Source organism: Populus trichocarpa, chromosome 3, assembly GCF_000002775.5.
Source record: "Populus trichocarpa isolate Nisqually-1 chromosome 3, P.trichocarpa_v4.1, whole genome shotgun sequence".
Taxonomy (NCBI): domain Eukaryota; kingdom Viridiplantae; phylum Streptophyta; class Magnoliopsida; order Malpighiales; family Salicaceae; genus Populus; species Populus trichocarpa.
This window is the reverse complement of record NC_037287.2, coordinates 17,367,967-17,379,602: the sequence shown is the minus strand read 5'-3', so window position 1 is coordinate 17,379,602 and position 11,636 is coordinate 17,367,967. Positions and strand designations below refer to the sequence as shown.

Below are 11,636 nucleotides of genomic sequence, written 5' to 3'. Positions count from 1 at the left end.
AATTGGTTTTTTTACTTTTTTTTCGCATTCTTCCCGTTCCATAGAGCCATAACCTCGGAATTTTATTTTCCATAGAAATAACAATGCTTTTCTTTCTTTTTTAAAATGAAAATACGAAGAGACAATGCCAAGCTATGTCAACCTGATACTATGAGCTGGTTATGATTATTAGAGATTTAGTTCAAGGGTCATGTAATTTTATCGATATTTTCTTATAAATACGAAAACTATAATCTCTAAACAAAATTATATTCCTAATTTATGGATCAAATGATGGGTGATTAATAGATGTTTTCTTTAAACTTGAGGGGTCAACCGAGACATAAAAAAGATTTAGTCATAAACTTGATGGGTGATCGTATGATGTGTTTATGGAGTTTGAGAAGATAGTTTTCATGAATTTACCTCAAACGCAATCATGTTATTATTCCGTGGCATGTTGAAAAAAAAAAAGGGAGGCATACTCTGCATTACTAGAAATGTCTAAATTCACTGTGGATTTAAATTGTAATTTTTTATTTTGTTTTGTTCTTTCAGCTTCTTTTCACTTTAATTGCATTTGAGATCAAATTAGTGACTAATCACTCCTAGTTTATTTAAAGAGTACATAATTCATAGAAAAATGATCAAAGTAAAAAACATATGAAAATCAGGTGGCTAATTACATATTGGCACGAAAAATTCTTTCTAATCTATCTACTTTGGTTTTTTATAGCTCTTTTAGTTTTTTGAATTTTATTTTCTTTATTTTTTTAGTTTTTAATCTGAAAGATGAGAGATAAAATTGTTAAAAAAATAGCAAACAAGAGAAAAAATTATTGATTGTTTATATTTTGGCTATGAAAAAAATCTTTATTAAAGTCATCATCTTTGAATATAGGAAATTTATTGGGGTGTTTTATGCCCTTTATCTTGTTAAAAAAATAGATTGGAATTAAGAGATGATTTTTCCTTTCGGTTTGGCTTTGTGTTTTAAAACAAATTCTTTGTTGTTTTTAGTTGACTTGTAACCAGAATTATTTTAGTGTTTTGAGGTGAAAATATATTAAAAATTATATTTTTTAGTCAAAAAATCACAAGCTTGATTTTTCAACCATCTATTTAGAGGTCATAAATAAAACAATAGATGAGACGTCATGGATAACATGTCATCCACCCAAGCCCAAGCCTAGACGCCTATCTTTTTTTTAACTTTAACTTATTTATTTTTTAAAATAAAAATTAATTAAAATAATTAAATTTTTGTGATGGTTTTCTATAAAACATAATTTAATTTTTACTTGGTTTACAAATTATATTGAAACATTTTTTTCTCATATCAGTTAGCAATTTTTAGCATCCCTACATGATAATTTTTTTATTTCATTTAATTGCTTTCTTATTCATGTATATTTTTATTATCATTTTTCATTCTGACCACTTTTAGTTTTTAAAATATCAAACTGTCTTCAATCAACTTGATTATAACTGATAAACCTAAAATGAAAATACAAAAAAAAATTTAATATCAATTCAAAGTCTTGATTAAAACAAAAAAACTAAGACCTTGCAAAATAGATTGTATTATTTATAATAGTCAGGCTATTGATTTTTGTTGAGAATGAAAAATTTAGAACTTATATTGTTCTGATTCACAGTTTTTTTTTTAAATCTAGATGTTTAGTCTCTTTAGTTTTATATATATATATAATAATAGACCTCCCATTAATTCATATGCAATTGAAGCTCAATTTCATACATTGACAGGAGATATAAGTATAGACCAATCCAATGAGTTGATCCAATAACTTACTAACTTGGAACTTGAATTAAATTGAGTTTTATTTTAAATTGGCTTAGAGATTGATCTGGTTAAAATATGTTGACCAATTCAACTTCAAGGAATTTTTAAAAATTCCTAAAACATCATTTTATTTTATTTATATATATAAAAAAAACAAAACAATTTTTTTTTTTTTGTGATTTGACCAAGTAAATTGTAACCCGGACCTTAAGATGCGTGTAATAACTATGGGGTGACTCTCACCCACGGATGAGGAAAGGAGCCCACACATTTGTCCAAGATCACCTTAAAGGGCCCGGATAGGGCCCTGACCTACTCCCAACATCCCGAGTCAACCTAAGTCTATTATCCCTCACCAGCAAAAAAGACAAATAACGCATGCATTAAATAAAAGCAAACTTCAAGGACATGGAACATGCTTAAAACTGAGTCAGAGATTACTTTCTATGGTGGACAAACCCCACACGGGAGACGACTCAGCTTGAACATTGACTCATTGCCTCCATAAGGCCCTCTTTGTCCTCAAGTAATACAAAAGTACATGTGATAAATAAACTGATTAGAAAGCTTCATAATCAATAGGGTTTCACAACCTCAACAAAAGAAATATTGTTCACTCAAGAACTCGCCCGACCTCAATCTTGCTAGAAGCTTCATAATCAATGGGGTTTCACAACCTCGTCATAAACTATAACTTAGCACAATAATAAATCAATACAGAAACAAACTACTGTTAAACTTTAACAACTTTACTGCATCCAAAGTAATAAAATGAACGAAAAATAAAATCTTTACCAGCTTCTCACGCATTCTAGGCTATAAAATTCTAAATGTTGCATGAGGATTAGGAATTAATCCAGTAAATTACCCGGGTCAAAAGTTAAGATCATTAGAAGTTAGATGGTTTGTTTTCCCTAGCAGGACGACTTCTTGAACTACTCTGCGTGTTTTGCTTGATCCATGTATTCCTGGACTGCTTGTTATGCATCAGTGATATTAATTCTATAAGTTACAAGCCTGCACATATGATGTTGCAATCCGATAATGACACTCTACAAAAACAATTTGTTTGACAATCCAACAAAGTTTACGAAGCAAGTGTGTGTGTTCTGAATCTCAGAAGATCACGTGATTTACAACCAGTGAACTAAAATGAAATATAATTACTGTAACCCCTTGAACACAATCTAAATAATTAGGAACTTGAAAATTAAAAACAGGCATTTCTGCAGGTGGTGTCGTGCATCTGATTTTCCACTAGAAAAGATGCAGATTCTCTAATCCATGCCGGCAAACAATCTGCCATGCCCTTTAATGTTATAATTATTGGAAGGAGAAAAGTAAAAATGGGAACATGGGAAATATTTTGAAGAACAAATCTCATTCATATTAACTTAGGCTTAGACTTATACTACTCCGAACATAAATTTATACTAGTTTAGGATAATTCAAGAGATTTGAAAAATAAATACATTTTTAATAGTTACATATATATCTAGAAGATATTTAGAAAAATTAAAAAGACACTTTGAATACAAACTTTAAAATTAATTCCAACACTTTGGAGTTCTAGATTCCTCAAAAGTGGGATTATCAGAATTGGGAACATAATTTTATGATGTTTTGCCTTGCATTTGAGTTCTGCTTTGATAATGCTCATTAGTAGTTCTTGAGGTGTGGCTGTAACAATGAAGCGGGTGCATCTGTTTTCTCAACGAGAGAAGGGAGCAGGGAGGATCCAGATTCTAGAATAGACGGCAATTGAAGTTCCGAGATAAATAGCTCCTGAAATTGGCATGTTGATAAGGGAGGAATCAGTTATACTACAGGAGAAGCTCTGAAATCTAAATAACATGATAAATATTTAATTACCTGCCATTCTCGTGTCTCCCTATTGAAGTTCACTTCAAATTCATCAATGAACGCTCCATTAAGCAAATCAAGTTGTGCTTCAAAAGACTGAACAGAGAAATGATGAGATTGCTAATTGCGGTAATTGATAGCATACCAATATGAAGGGGCCATTTTAGGCAGTGTCTTCATTAATTCTTACCTGCACTCGATCTTTTAGAAACTGAACGTAGCTGATTATCTCATCCAGTACGAGAGCCTTGCCGGTTATCTGTTAATTATATGACAGCCAATTGAAATATACAACAGAATAATCTCAATTTCGAAATAATTTTTTTCTCAAAATCGGTATTAGCAGGCTACTTAGGAATTATATTTACCTTATCACATCCAGGAACAAGAGATTGCAGAAGCTTCATCCTTGAACTGATTTTCTCTCTTCTCACCTTCAAAACCATGTTTCATAAAGAATAAATAAGACAATCTGGCCGCTAATTAATTAAAAGCCAGCAGGTTCAATTAATCAGTCCTTTAATCAACTACCCTTTCAGCAAGGCTATGACTGTCTGTTGCTTCACCCCTTCTTGCCCTGACGTGAACGTAGCCTGTTGGAGGCTCAACAGGAACTTTCTTCTGTTTTTTTGCTGGCCTTACCCTCTTTGCATTTCTTGAGACAGAACTGTTTAGGTTTAGTTTCTGCCTTTTGCTTTCTCTTTTTACCTGATCACAGCCAACGAAATACAATAATGTCGTCATCAACATCAATCATATAATTTTCATGTAAACGACTGTCATGTCTTAATGAAGTAGAGTATTGAGTCTAATACCCCTAATTCATTAACTACCATTGTGTTAAAGATATTGATCAAGTTACATCTTGTTCGTATGTATAATATATGTGCAGTATAAGCACCATTGTAGTGTATTCGTGCTGTAGCATTTCTCCCATAGGATTCTGTCATAATTTTTAAATAGGCGTGGATTGACAGGCGAACATTTTCTTAATTAGGAAATTTAATATCGCGGCTCATATGTACCTTTATGGCTGGCGACGAGTGCTTTCTCAATTGCCACAGTGTTGGGGTCATCGCCTGACTAACTCGATTTTCTTCGCAGTACTGAAGATCAGCCACCATGGACGAACTTGAATTATGCCTTGCAGTCGTTGAAGAGTGGTATGTAGTGCTTATGAAAGGGACTTTCGCAATGCTGTTGTCATCAGCATGGATAGTTTCAAGGATTCTTTCAGCATGCAAAGAGCTCTCCTGGAGACATTCATATGGAAGATTTGGAGAAAACAAGGTTCCGCTTGCGATATTGGTGTTTGAATCGAGCTGAAACTCGTCAACAACAGAAGCAGGATGCTGTTGCTGGTAAGAAAAAACTGCCATTTTGGGGTCTTCAAACTAAATTCTAAGTTAGCAGCAAAGCAGATGAGAGCTGGCACCTGGAAGAGGAAGGGACCGGTCGGTCTCGATAAATTAAGAACCAATATATAGACGCCAAATACTCGAAACGGTGGAGTGTGGTGGAGTAATTTACTCACAGGATATAAGGTTATAACAGTAAATAATTTTTTTTAACTAGTTCGTGTTTTATATATAATTATTTCTTATATTCTAAAAACTAACTAATTGATTAATTTTAATAAACTATAGAGCATTGAGCAGCTATAATTAACTCATTAACTAATCGAGATCTTTAAAAATAGATATAATTAGGAGATAAAAATCATAAATAAATATATTTTTATTATTTTTTATGTATTAATTATGAGTTTTATCTTTTTTATTTTTTTTATATCTGTCTCTTTTTTTAATGTAAATTCAACTGTAAATTTTTTTTGTAAACTACCTAGCTACAACATATAATATTTCATTAATGTAGATTTTAGTTCTTTAAAAATCTTAAATATTTAACTTTTATCTAGAGAGAGTGCATAAACTCATTTAAAATGCTAAAATCACCTTTCACTTTAATTCTCAAGTAATCCATATTTAGGCGTTTACTACAAAGACGACAACTTCTCCTATGGAAGGAAAGTATTCATAAAATGACAACACTGAGAACTCAAATTCAAGAAAAAAACAACTGGAATCTGAATGCCTCAGCCTCCCTCCCTCCCTGCCTGTTAACTCTATAATACTAGCACATTTGGATTGCCGTACCTTCCGGGAAGCCTTTTCGTGTTGACCTGAATTTTATTCAGCATTTGCAATCCTAGATACTGGTGCAAAACCAGGGGTTGTGCTTTGGTTTGAAACTAGGAAATTATCGCCACCGTCCAGATTTGAAGTTGCTGGAGTACTACCAGCCTGTTAAAAACCGACCACTAGAGAGATCCGACCATCAAACGATCAACAGTATGAGCATCTCTTAATTTATGCGAGAAGAGGAGATGACCCTCTCGCTTCGCTATCCTCTAAACGACACCGATTTCGACCATAACTTTTTAGGACAGAAGGTGCAGGGATGCTATATCACTGCTGAATACTGGATAATTCATGTTCATCTGTAGTGTATGATCTTAAATCATTTCTCATTTAATTATTTGGATAAATTATAATGACTAACTTTATACCTCTATAGGACATCCGATAGAATGCCATATTTCTATTTCATTTGGCTGCTCGTATCTTAAAGATCCCTCCGCATGCGCAAGGATTACGGATTCTCAGACCCGACGAAGATAATTTGCAAATTGTTTTTTTCTAAACAGCGTAATTAAGGGAGAAAATTGTAGAAATAGTTCATTTATAATAAAGAAAATTGCATCATTGTACTTGATGCATCAAATATATTCTGGAGGCTATGGGGCGCTATTGGGAAGCAATATCTGTGGATTTCATGACAGCAGGACCTCACAACCGCTGTGAAACCTTCCTTCTATCCATATCTCTTTCTTTCTTGAACAGCTAAACCACGTTTCCCCTACTTGTATTTCATTATTCCAATCTGTCAGTATATATTAAGAACTTGGAGTGTGAAAATAAAAATAAAAAGCAAAAAGAAGAGGAAACAAACTGTGCGAACAGTACTTTCTGCATTAAGAACAAATAGATAGAGAAAGAGAAACTCGGAGACACACAACCTGCTGATGCAGCCCTTCTTTTAGCTCAATTAATCACTTCCCCCTCTGCTATATCAGGCTGCATGAAGGCATGAGAAGCATTTAAAAAATTAAATTGAGGAACATGCCATGCTATCGCTTGAGAAAGAAAATATCAATGTATAAAAAGGAATGCTTACCGTTGTTTCTGGGCGTAAACCAATACTTTGAAGCTCGATCAACCAAAAAAAACAAAACATAATATTAGTTGTGCCAGTAAAACTAGTGCAACCAAAAAAACAAATATTTGTTGCACCAGATCTATCAGCATAACAGAGAAAATGTGTTATTTACTCAATTTTTTCTCTTTTTTGCTAGTTCTTTAAATAATTTTGCTGATTGTGCTATTTTGAAAAAAAAACCTCTTACCCTTTGCATTCAGTTTTTATCTCAAATAATTTTAGTTTATGAAGCAGATATGAACTTGTCAATCTGGTATCATGATATCCAATGGAGGCGACCCTGATTGATCCCCCCCCCCCCCGCCCTGTTTTTAACAACGACCATGATTGAAACCAGTCATGTCCCAAGAACATGTTTGGTTCTAAAAATTTGGTTCATAAGATTTAAGGAACCATATAATCTCATGAAAATATATCATTAATGTCTTATAATTTACTGGAAAGATGTCTGTTTTAAAATCTGTTTAAAATAGAGTTTTTTTTATAAAAAAAAACAAAATTATATCATTTTAAAGAGTTGTGTATATTAATTTTAAAGAAAACTAATATTAAAATTGTCTCTGTATACAGAAACAACTCTGACAAGGCGTTGAAGGTTAAGAAAACTTATGCTCTTTTAAAAAACTCTTTCCTTCTGCAAACTTTCCTGTCAAATTTTCTATGTTACGATTTAGATTAGAAAAGCAGATGCCAAATAGCAATAGAATAGCTCCACCCTTTCTTACATAGAGTAAATGTATAAATTTTGGTTTTTTTTTTTTTTTTTGGTTTTGTCACCAAGAATGAAAAATTAAAAAAGTATGAGAAATAATATTATAATTGCACTATTAACACCAGAAAACAAACGATAATTTTTTTTAAAGATTATTGTTCATTCTCACTCTTATGTTTTGATTTCAACAAGACATAGCTGACATATAAATCAACTGTATGTTGATTTATATTCGTTTTGTTGAAACCAAATCATAAAAGTAAGAAGGAACAACAGTAAATATACTGGGTAATTAAGTAAATCTTCCATATAAATTGGATTTTTAAGTAATATAATTCAAATAATAATTACGTTTCTAGTGTTATTTATAATCAGTGAAGGTTCAGTCTGGTGATACCTTTTCTTGTGAAAAGAAGTCGCCAGTTTGATGAGTTCTTAAGAAATGCAATTCCATGCACAACTAACACTGTAGATGAAATTTAATATAATATTGGTTATTTTTTAAAGTTTTTTATTTTTTAAAAAAATTTATTTTTATATAAACACAATCTAAAAACATATAAAAAAATTAATTTATAAAAAAAATTGATTTTTGTCCGATCTCCAAGACGCAATCCTAATCAGCAGTCAAGAAGCCACTTTATATTTGATAAAATTCCATCAACTCCACTAAGAATTTACCATATGACATTGGAGCTAAAACAACCAAGTAAAATTAAAAGATTGGTGAAAATTTTCTTCTAAAGATTAGTGCTGCTAGAACTTTTACGCTACTCTACTGTGTCGGTGCCCAGCCTTTCACAAAGCTAAGTTTAAGAGTCGAATTCATGAAACATCACGAACTTTCTTGGAAACAGATTGAATCAAAGCAAAGAAATTTAATCAAACAAAATCAGCTAGCACATTCATGAAATTACCGACGAAATTCAGCGCAAGTCATTAATCACGTTTCTCAAAGGCATTGGCTTTGTGTTTGCATGATATACCAGTGAACGTAAAGACATTTAGCACTCACAACCTAATTTATTTAACAGAGTATGTTACAAAGCAAAGAAATCATATGGTTTAAAGAAACTTTGTGCTATATATATACGTTCTTGATCGACAGAGACACGGCACGTACAAATGACATCGAAGCGTTACATTACAGTTTTGAAAGATTAATATAGATATCTGTTGCCTATAAAATCTACTCTGGACACCAAGAACTGATCATCCTTAAAAGAGCTGGGTTAGCAGACAAGGCATTGCCTGCTTCTTCTTCTTTTTTTAAAAAAAAACACATTAATTAATATAATGGGCATGTTTTTTTCTTGTACATCCAAATAAGTCAGTGAATGGCACATGGTTCATGGAGAAGTGTTTGTTTTGAATACAGATAAACATAAAGCGAAAAATGAGCCATGGAGAGAGAAGGCAATGCTAAAATGAGGAGGGGAAAAAAAAGACCAAAATGAGAAAAGTGATGCCTGATCTGAGTAGAAGAGGCAAGTTGCCAAAAATAGAGTGCTAGCACGGTAGTATTTCCTTATACTCAACCGTGTTATAGAGCAATTGGCCCCCACTCGTGCGCTGCTCACTAAAAACGGGAAGAATTAATGCTTTCAAGAACGTAAGCATAGCCGCCCGTAGCTGTTTGGTTCTGGGCAAAAAAACGTCTTTCGCGTTGAACACCAAAAGATAGTAAGTATCTGGGCAAAAGATTTTTGGTAGAAAGCGTTCCAACGTGTTTAACATGTTTTTGCCTAGGATCGAAGAGCTGCTGGCGTCTTACTGGCTCCTAGGATATATTGCTTTGAAAAACTGGAGCTTGCAACGGAATTATCAAACCTTTGCAATAATGCCATGCTCAAGAGTAGGCTTTTTGACAAGAAGGATACAGCTATATACGGGTCGTGCTGGAACACTGACGTATTTTGTTCTTATTACTTATTTGGATTGTTATAATCGTCCTGCATAAATCTTTTGTAGGAATATTTATGAATAAACGGCATAGAGTTAATTAAGTCAAGGTCTGTATTGCACGAAGCAATTAACTGGCCTAAATCCCATTATTTTCTATTTAATTAACTGTTGGATCGTGATTGTGATTAAATTTTACTAGTTGATTCTACGAATTGAATTCTATAAGATGTTGGTTTGCTATAATTAGCCAAGGTCCATATTAGATCTAAAAGGTATTGTCCATGCATTTTTGTTATTTTTCTCTTTATTTTTGGATTTTCTAATTTATTTAGAATTCAGAATTTTTTATTTTTTAAAATTTCTAATCTATTTAAATTGATTTTTAGATTTATTTAAAAAATTGTAAATCAAAAATAAAATATTTAATATAAAATTCTGAATTAGAATTTTTATACCATAGCCATACTGGACAAAATCACCAAACCTATACAATAACACATGCTCAAAAGTAGGCTTTTGACAAGAAGCATACCCTAAAAATAGTGAAAAGTAGGCTATATAAAAGTAATTAAATTCTTAGGAACATTATCATATCAATTCTTAAATAATTATATTTATTTTCACTATTCTCATTGTGTTATCCATATCATCATATCTTATACCCATAGGAAATGTTTAACTTTAATAATTTTATTCTAGTAGATTTATCTTCTATTACACCTACCCATCTTAATATACTCTTTCAACCTAATTAGTTAATTATCGATGGAAATCGAATTAATAAAATTCACACATCCAGCAAAAATGAATAACAAAAAATTAAAATTAAAAATATGAATATATTATATAACATATATTCCACATTTTTGATAGATACTCAATTTAAAATCTTAATCAATGCTGGATTTTTTAAATAAATACTAAGCATCACTTGATATTGTATTTGTTTATTAAAAAAAGCTTTAATAAAAAACTAATAAGAGTGAAAATGAATATAATTTAAAAAGAACAAATTTAAAATACGAATATATTCTATATTCTTTCCTCGTATTCAAATGTTTAAATATTTAAATCGTGTAAATATTAACACGATATAACCCAATTAATTTTACAAATTTAAAAACAATTTATACAATTCGTGAAATTATAGTTTAACTAGAAAAAATTTAAAATAATATTTTTTAATATTAAAAAATAAAATATTAAATTGACTTGTTAGTCAATACCTCAAAAATTTAAGATAGATTTATGTTTAATAATATACTCAGATAAATCAGATGAGAGTAGATGTAGCATGCTAGGTTCAGGGTTGAATTTTTGATGTTTGGTCAATTACAGCTAACGTAGTGGATTGCTCAGGACATGGCGTCCAGTCGAGTGGTTGTCAAATTGATGTGCCACCGGTTTTAATTTGGCTGTATTTTGATTCCGCTGATTATGACTGAATTGTCTTTGATAATATGAATCCTTTTGAGAAATGAAACTTTCCCGTGAAAAATCTGGGAAATTAGCGCATATATTTTTTTTCCCCAGAAAAATAGCATATCTATATATGCGGTAGTCTACTGGTATATATTGTTCTCCACGGTGCAACCCGAATTTATTTTTTTGTTTTTAAAATCAAACAATGTTAAAAACGGATCAAATAACTTGACCCGGTCTGAATCATATTTGAAATGAACCAACCAAACAGAGATTTAAAAATATTGGAGGTAATAAAAGAAAATCGTTCAAGCTTTACTAAAGGATAGAGAGGAGAAGAACATCGACGACGCCCTGTTGTCTAATCCTCTGAACTTGAACTCCATGATATTGTCTGTACAAAAAGTAGAAAAAAGAAGATTCTGACTGGGAGAAGAAAGATAAAGAAGGCAAGTTTGTAATCAATACAACAATATAGGTGCATCTATACTTGTAGCTGTCCCGCCGTTTCTTTAGAGGTTACTGGGATGTTTTGTTACTATGTCTTTTAATTTTATTCCTAGAAAAAAATAATTAAAATCTAAAATTAATTAGAAAAATAATTAAAATAACATGACTTTATCTCCAATTACAAGCTTTGTCAGTTTTGTTGAAAAAGACAAAAATATTATT

General features: G+C 31.5%; 1 protein-coding gene across 1 annotated transcript; it reads right to left on the bottom strand.

The window, feature by feature from the left end:
• Positions 1 to 3,239: 3,239 nt before the first annotated feature.
• Positions 3,240 to 5,085, bottom strand: LOC7496539 (transcription factor bHLH137). Its single transcript, XM_002303720.3, has 6 exons — positions 4,672 to 5,085; positions 4,178 to 4,354; positions 4,015 to 4,080; positions 3,837 to 3,905; positions 3,656 to 3,742; positions 3,240 to 3,568 (listed from the first exon to the last, which is right to left on the bottom strand). Exons 1-6 carry the CDS (start codon positions 5,023 to 5,025, stop codon positions 3,443 to 3,445), a joined length of 879 nt encoding a protein of 292 aa, XP_002303756.2. The 5' UTR covers positions 5,026 to 5,085; the 3' UTR covers positions 3,240 to 3,442.
• Positions 5,086 to 11,636: the final 6,551 nt, after the last annotated feature.